This window comes from Gordionus sp. m RMFG-2023, chromosome 2 (genome assembly GCF_954871325.1).
Source record: "Gordionus sp. m RMFG-2023 chromosome 2, tfGorSpeb1-WG-v2, whole genome shotgun sequence".
Lineage (NCBI taxonomy): Eukaryota > Metazoa > Nematomorpha > Gordioida > Chordodea > Parachordodidae > Gordionus > Gordionus sp. m RMFG-2023.
The window spans coordinates 14,238,757-14,247,937 of record NC_088776.1 but is presented as its reverse complement, the minus strand read 5'-3'; the positions used below and the strand labels follow the sequence as shown (position 1 = coordinate 14,247,937).

Sequence of the window (9,181 nt, the reverse complement as noted above, 5' to 3'; positions counted from 1 at the left end):
AATTTATAGAAAAATATTATGTTCAATTTAAGATTATTTACATAGACAAATTACCCCAAAAATATTATCTTCGTCTACCATTTATTTATGAATAATCACTTTTCACAATTAACATTCGAATTTGCATATACAACACCTCCTTCCTTTAGATCTCCCTTGCCCCCGAAGTGTTCGCTGATTCAACCATATTTCGCATCGGTAAATTCGTATTATTGTTCGCTGTCAACTCTACACTGGGACAATATCGTAACTTGTGTCCTCCCCCACAAGCCCAACATTCCACTCTCCTTCTTGTGTTATATGGTGCTATCCTGTGAACCCCTCTCGTTGGCGTCTCTTGTAGCCAATCTCCATATCTTTGTTTTGCTTCGTTCCTAGCGGCTTCTACCCATCTGTTGGACTCTTCTGAACCGTCAACCTCTCGGATCTCTATCTTCATTATTTTGTTACCCACTCTAACATAGGAGGCCATCTAAATCAAATACTTTATACACATATATATATATATATTCTTCGACTTTCTTCTCTAACTCTTTATAAAATATAACTCTCCTAATTAAGTCTAACATCCCTTTTATTTCCTACAACGTATGATTCTCCTACTACGTCTATCATCACGTTATTCCTTTCCAAATTATGATTCTCCTACTATGTCTATCATCAATTTATTCCTTTCTAAATTATGATTCTCCTACTATGTCTATCATCAATTTATTCCTTTCTAAATTATGATTCTCCTACTATGTCTATCATCAATTTATTCCTTTCTAATTCTTCGTATATTTCTCATTTCTCTCTAAGGCCTTAAGCTTCTACACCTTACTTGCTTCAGGTGCCTTGTAAAGGTTCCTTCTTGTCCTTCAATCTTTACTTCTACTTTTTTCTTTCCTATATTTTTGCTTATTACCCCCTTCCCCCATTTAATAGGACCATCAAACAACAATACCCACACCAAACTTCCTACTGGAAATCTTTCACTCTCTGCTTGTTCTCTCCTTATCACTTTTTCCTTTAAAAAATCTAATTCTGATCTCGTCTTTCTTCCTAAAAATATTTCAGCTGGTGACTTTCCTTTTGCTGTTTCCGTACTGTTGTATGCTAACAATGATAACCACCATTGACCTTCTCCATATTTTGCCTTTTTCAACCAACTCTTTACTAAAGCTACCATTCGTTCAGCTTGTCCATTGCTTTTTGGGTAATAAGGTGGTGATAATAAATGTATAATATTCCACCTATCACAAAATTTATCAAATGCTCTACCTTTAAACGCTGGACCTCCATCTGATACTATCGTCTTCATCAAACCATATTTGCCTACAAAATCCTTTATCTTGTCTAAAGCTACTCTTGTTGATAAACCTGAAACTTGCTGACAATCTATCCATTTTGAACCTGCATCTACCATGATAAAAAATCTTTTCTTCTCATATTCTAAAAAATCTACATGTATTCTTTCGCATGGAATGTCTGTCTTTGGCCATTTATCTTCCTTATTCTTTGCTGGAACATTAGCCCACATGTTACAGGTTTCACAGCTCCTTGTTAACTCTTCTATTTCCTTATTCATCTTAGGCCACCACATATATTCTCTTGCTTTATTTTTCATTCTTTCTATGCCTTGATGACCTGAATGTATTACATTTAAGGTTTCCTTTCTTAATTTATTCGGTATCACTAATCTATATCCTCTCAATAAACAATTGTCTTCTATATTTAATTCACTCTTAACTTTTTTAAACGCTTTATCTTCATTTTTACATTCTATATCTCCTTTTAAACAAGCTTTAATTCTTATTAATTCTTCATCTTTTTGGGATATCTTATCTACTATATCAAATGTTATAGGTTTTTCTCTTGTATCTATTCTCACCGCTCTTATAATATTACCATTTACATTTTCTTCTTCTTCTATATATTCTAAACTATTGATTACTGGTTCTTTGTCTTCAATGTCTTTATTAAACAATCTTGATAAAATGTCCGGTAAGCAATTTTGTTTACCTTCTCTGAATTTTATTTCAAAATCGAAATTACCAACTAAAATTAGCCATTTTTGCAACCTGGGTGAAATCATAAGTTCCTTATTCTCTTTTTTAAATAAATCTACCAACGGCTTATGGTCCGTATACAATAAAAACCTTTTTCCTATCAGATATTCCTTACATTTCGTAAGCCCGAATTTCACTGCTAGAGCCTCTCTTTCTATCGTTGAGTAATTTTTCTCAGTGCTATTAAATCGTCTCGATAAAAATAAAACAGGTTTCTCCACATTATCTATCATCTGCAACAAAACTCCTCCTATACCTTCATTAGAAGCATCTACTGCTAAAATAATATTTAATTTCTCATTAAAACAACTTAAAATAGGCTTCTCTACCATCTTTATTTTCAACTTTTCGAAACTTTTCTCCTGTGCTTCTCTCCATTCAAATTTTTTATTTTTCTTTAATAAATCATACAACGGTGTAGCAATTTCTGCAAAATTTTGAACAAACCGATGATAATAATTTGTTGCTCCTAAAAACGCTTGTACCTCCGCTTTATTATTCGGGGCTCTCATATTCATGATCTTATCTATATTCTTTCCAATTGGCGTAATCTCATATCCCTTTATAACATGTCCTAAATACTTTATTTCTTTTACTCCAAAAACGCTCTTCTTCAAATTAGCTTTTAAACCATTTTCTACTATAATATTTAACACTTTAACTAATCTCGAATTGTGTTCTTCTTCTGTTCTACCAGATATCAAAACATCATCTAAATAATACATTATTCCTTTTATTCCTTGAAATAACGCCGTCATCGTTCTTTGAAATATTGGCGCTGATATTTTCAAACCAAAAGGTAATCGACAGAATGCAAACAAACCTCTATGAGTTGTAATCGTTAGTATCTTACTTGTCTTTTCACTCACCTTAATTTGCAAATACGCATTCGAAAAATCAATCTTTGAAAACAGGGTGTCTCCTCTTAAATTCGCTAGCAGTTGTTCTATTCTAGGTAGTGGATACTTTTCATTTATTACGCACTTATTAACTGTTACTCTATAGTCTATACACAATCTTAAACTGTTATCTGGTTTCCTTATGGGCACTAAAGGTGTTGCCCATTCACTATGCACTATTGGTTTTATTATTCCGTCTCTTAACCATTTATCTAATTCTTTATCTATCTCTTCTATCCAAGAAAACGGTAATCTTCTTATGCCGCAAAACTTAGGTCTATAATTTTCTTCTAATCGTATATCTACTTCAAAATTTTTCAGAGTACCTAATTCTTCTTTAAAGACTTCATTATACCTATTCAAAATAATCTTTATTTCTTTGTCAACCATATCTTCAACAACATTCTGATCTACCATATTATTAATTTCTTGTTTAATTTCGACTGAATTTACCTCTATTATCTTTGTATCTCTTGTTTTACTTATTTTCTTCTAAGTTGCTTCTATATTTAATCAAAAATTCTGGTGTTCGATTTCTAAGTTTATCGAGAACTAATTCTTGTTTATCCTCTATAATAGGTAACTTAAATCTATCGAAATCTATCCTTTCACTATTTTCATCATTACTTACAGGGATAGTATCGAAAAATTTCCACCAATTATAAACTGGACCTAACGTTCTTATATCATACCATCCTAAAATCGGTTCAATCTTCAACGTCGTTATCCACAAATTTATACTTTTATTAACTCTTGGTAACCTTACCCTATAATACCCTAAAATTTTCACCATGCTACCATCCAGTTGTTTGGCTCTTATCTTTTTAGTAACAAACTCTTTCTCTGGCCAAAATCTCATAAAATCCTTTATACTTATTAAACTAATTTCTGCTCCTGTATCTAATAAAAAACAAATTTCTGCTTCCTCCATGTTTATCTTTACTCTAGGGCATCTATTTTTCATTAAAAAATCCTCTAATTCCATTTTTAGTACGTCTACCCTAGTTGCCTTTTTAATTCTATATATTTCAAAATCTCTACTTTTTATCTTTATATCACTTCTATTAATATCAACGTTAAAGCACTTTTTATCATCGCCAAATTTCTCGTTCTTATTACCATAATTATTCTTACTTGCAATAGCATTATTAACATTATCCAAATTATCATTATTAAAATTAAAATCTTTATTCTTATTTTCTACTAAATTATCAACGTTAAAAAAATTATTATCATTACCAAATTTATCATTATAATTAAAATATTTATTCTTACCTGAACTAGAATTATCAACCTTAGAAAAATTATTATCATTACATTTATCATTAAAATTAAAATATTTATTCTTACCTGAATTAAAACTATCAACATTAGAAAAATTATTATCATTACAAAATTTATCATTAAAATTAAAATATTTATTCTTAACTGAATTAAAATTATCAACCTTAGAAAAATTATTATCATTACAAAATTTATCATTAAAATTAAAATATTTATTCTTAACTGAATTAAAATTATCAACCTTAGAAAAATTATTATCATTACAAAATTTATCATTAAAATTAAAATATTTCTCTCTTAGTCATTTATTGCAATTTTCTTGTGTGTGTCCTTCTTGGGCACAATTATTGCACCTTACAATTGAATTGTTTACTCTGCAACTTATAGCCACATGGCCATTCTTGCCACACCTCGCGCATCTTAGATTCTTCGTTATCTCACACTGGCGCGACATGTGGCCCGGCTGACCACAACTATAGCAAATTATTTGTCTGTAATTATCCGTTCGTATGAAGTTGTTTATATTTCTTTTCTTATCTTCCTCTCTTAATATATTCTTAATATTTTCTAACTCTTTAATCTCTATCTTAACGTAAGTCGTATTTCTTCCTATAATTAAACCTAACGTGAAACTTAAAATTAGCACCAAAAATATAATTATACTTATATTTTCAAGTATTAAACTTAATAAATTTATTTGCGTAATATACATTAAAGTGTACTCAATAACCACTTGATTAAAATAATTTTAACTAATCTTAAACAATTAAATAAATATAAACATACGAATAAAACCAATACCAAGATCCAAAATTTATATAACATCAATAAGAGAACCGAAATTATCAAAAATTTATATATATTTTTTATTATTTTTTTTAACCTTGTTCCAATGTATAATTAGACTGACTTTTGATCTTCTAAAGCCTGGATCAATCGCTGTAAGGCACCACTGTACCAATATGGGATTGATATTTATTGCTGAGGCTAGTGGGAGAGACTGAATATCTATGGAACTAATAATAAATAAATAAATATATAATTATTAATAATTTCTAATACTAATTCACTACTTTTACTCTTTATTCAACTTCTATCAAATCCAAAATAATAATCAAAATATCGTCTGTAAATTAATAATCAAAACATCATCGGTCAATAAATAATAAAATAATTTTCGAAGAATCCAAATTATCCAAAACTGAACTTTTTTGAATTAACAATGTATATATATATATATATATATAAATTAAACAATTTTCGAAGAATTAAATATATAAAATTTGCATATTTTAATATATATATAAAATTTATAGAAAAATATTATGTTCAATTTAAGATTATTTACATAGACAAATTACCCCAAAAATATTATCTTCGTCTACCATTTATTTATGAATAATCACTTTTCACAATTAACATTCGAATTTGCATATACAACAGTTACCTCTAGAAGAAGGTAATAAATGGCGTTCCTTTTCTTAAGGTAAAGCCTTTAGTAACTTCGTTACTTTTTTTGATATTACTTTACAGTACTATAAATAACAAATCCATTGATAATTAGCATCAAAATATTTAAGGCCATTTAATTACATTATACAATGTAAATATTTAAAAGGTAGACACGCACTTAGCTATCATAAATCTTCTTAATTATACATAAGGGATTTTCTTATTCTAACATTCTCAGTACTTTAGAACCAGTAGGGTAACAAGCCAGATAATAAAAGACCTGATACTATAACGCGCAAGCCTTGAGTCAAATGACAGCCTTTGATATTGAAATTATACGTGTATTGGACGCATTTGTCAAATCTAATGAATACGTATCTGTCTAGACCTCTTAGGGGATATATACGCTAATTTAACATGCAATTTTTACCGTTACTATCATATTAGAAAACTTCGGAGAAGAAGCAACTCGTTTTTTAAGATAATAGATAAAAAAATTAACAATCATTCCGGTAAACCCAAGAAAACCTGACAGAAAATATTACTAGAAATAAGCAGATCCACACTTTTTTAACCCCATAATAGAAAATATTTATTTCTAGTTTTCGTAATATTATAGTTTTTTTAAAAAATTATTTATTATTTTTCTGATATAATTCTAATGTTATTTTATAAATTTTCGTGCTGTAAACATTTCTAAAAAAATCGAACGCGTTCTTGATCATCCAAAACCTAACATTATTTCAAGGATCCCCAAAGGTGCAAGATTGACGGTGGCCAAATCCTTTACAGACTGTCTATCATCCCTATTGCTAAACTTTAGTAATGAAAACGAATGGCTTTAATTTCTTTTCTATGGCTATAATACTTTCAAGGTGCCAGACTAAACTTCACATAAATCCCTAACCCAGCAAATCAAGGATCTGCTTCAATAGTTGTCCCTCATCTATACGAACACTGGAAGACATCTGTTGTCAAAAATAAAATGAAACCCTCTGCTATCGAGATGAAGGTTAATTTAATCACTAAAAAAATTGACAATCTTAACATCAAAGGTGCACTTAGATTGGTTTCTACTCAAGACTCCCTCGCCGAACCTTCAAACGACACATACTTGAAGCTCTGCAAAAAACACCCTTCTACAACTATAACCCCTATATCTCTACAGCCTCACTCTACATGCGCATCACAATTTACCACTGATGAAGTGAGGAAAGCTATCCTTTCCTTTCATCGAGATTCAGCACAAGGCCTTGATGGAATCCGTCCTATATTTCTCCAGGACATTACTTCCCCCTCAATATGTTCTCAAACTTCCATTCTTTCCAAAATTACAAACTTTTGCAACAAAATCTTAAAAGGTGATGTGCCAACCTTTGTTTCCCCTATTTTTTTCGGTGCCAGGCTAATAGCCCTTCAAAAACCCAATAATGATTTAAGACCGATTGCAATTGGCTCGACCTTTCGTCGTTTAGTAGCTAAAATGATTTCCTCTCGAATAAAGCATGAAGCTTCAAATATACTAAGTCCTTTTCAACTTGATGTTGCTATACCTGGCGGCTGTGAAGCTGTTGTTCATCTAAGGAGAATACACTTAGAAACCCAGCCAACCAACGAATCTTTAGTCAAAATCGACTTCAACAATGCTTATAACACTCTTTCTCGGAATTCCTTTCTGTGCTCATCGAGTATTCTCTTTCCTGGTTACACTAAATTCTTTTATTCATGCTATCAACAGCCTTCCACTCTCCAATTTGATACCTATAAAATTCCTTCGATTGAGGGCATACAACAGGGAGATCCTCTAGGTTCTTTATTTTTCTGTTTAGGGATCAATGAAATTGTTAAATCTATTAACGAGGCATGTTCATTATCATTGCATGCATGGTACATAGATGATGGAATCCTTTGTGGTCCAAACGACGAAATCAATAAAGCTGTAATGATAATCAAGGATGCAGGGCTATCCATTGGTCTATCAATCAACCATGAAAAATCAGAATTCATTTCAATTAATTCATCTGAAAACAATTTTCATAATTTCAAACAGATTACTCTTGAGGAATTATCTCACATAGGTGCTCCCGTTGGTGGACACACAGCCATATCATCCTTCCTACAATCTACACTCAAAACCCTTAATGAGTTGGCTGACCTATTTTCCCTTCTCCCCTCTCATAAAGCCTTTTTTCTCCTGAAAAATTTCTTCAATATCCCAAAAATTCTTTACGCACTCCGCTCTACCCCTATTTTTAAATTTCCCATTTCCTTAGGCATTTATGAAAATGGGATTAAAGTCCTAATTGAAAGTATCCTTAATCTAAAATTCCATGATTTAGCGTGGATACAAGCCACCCTTCCCACCAAGATGGGAGGACTAGGCATCAGATCCCCTTCCGATCTTGCCTTAACTGCCTTTATATCGAGCTGTCTTTTAACAAAAAATTTAGACAATCCTAATTCCTTAAATTCTGACCCTTCCTTTGATAGTGCCATCATTGAATGGAAATCTCGATTCATTGCCGACCACCCAATTCTAGAAACGAACACGCAGAAGGAATGGGATAAGCCCATTATTGCAAGCTGCTTCGAATCTCTCCTTTCCAGTATGCAATCATTGGACCGTCCCTTATTCTCCTCTCTGCTTAATGGTTCTGGACATGAGTTTCTCGAAGCCATTCCATCAGCGAACTTACAATTACAATTGACCCAAAATGAGCTAACTCATGCTATAGGCATCCGTTTAAATTGCTTAGTAACCCAACCCCACATCTGTGCCGGCTGCAGTTCTACTGTTTTGAGTAATGGAAGGCATAGTCTACATTGTCGTTCATGTAAAGGCCGCATCGTTAGACATAACATTTACAATTCTATAATTCTTAGAGCTCTGAGATCCGCTCAAATTCCTTCTATTCTCGAACACTCTGGTCTTTTCAGATCTGATGGGAAACGCCCTGACGGGATCTCTCAAATTCCCTGTAAGCGAGGTCAATTCTTGGTCTGGGATTACTCTTGTATTGATCCATTGGCTCCTTCCAATCAATCCCTTAACATTCTGGAGAACAAGGAGCTTCTAAAATTGGCAAAATATTCAGAGATATCCCAAGATCACTTATTCATTCCCATCATTTCCACTACCTTGACTACCTTTGGGAATCGTGCTCTTTCTTTCTTCAAGGAACTTGGATCGCTAATCCGCAAACTAACAGATGAACCTCGTGAAGGCTTCTTCTTAAGATAAAGACTCGCAATAGCAATTCACAGGGCCAGTTACATCAGATTCATCTCACATGATGATTAGAATATTTTTTATATAATATTAATCGCGTAATGAATAATTTATTTATATAATAACTTTTCAATGTTCATTTTTATATAATTATAAAATTGCAAATTTTTATTACATATATATATATCAGGAATAAAAAAAATAAGTAATAAACAAAAAAAAAATATATAACGAATAAAAAGATATTTTTATTTATAAAAAATTTT

General features: G+C 31.5%; 1 protein-coding gene across 1 annotated transcript; it reads left to right on the top strand.

Annotated features, from left to right (window-relative positions):
- The first annotated feature begins 6,671 nt into the window (after positions 1–6,671).
- On the top strand, positions 6,672–8,927 carry LOC135924102 (uncharacterized). The gene has a single exon (XM_065459147.1). It carries the CDS (start codon positions 6,672–6,674, stop codon positions 8,925–8,927), a length of 2,256 nt encoding a protein of 751 aa, XP_065315219.1.
- The last annotated feature ends 254 nt before the right edge of the window (positions 8,928–9,181 follow it).

What these genes read in the sequence shown, in the direction of transcription:
- LOC135924102 (XM_065459147.1), top strand. Translation starts at nt 6,672, where the DNA reads ATGAAACCCTCTGCTATCGAGATGAAGGTTAATTTAATCACTAAAAAA.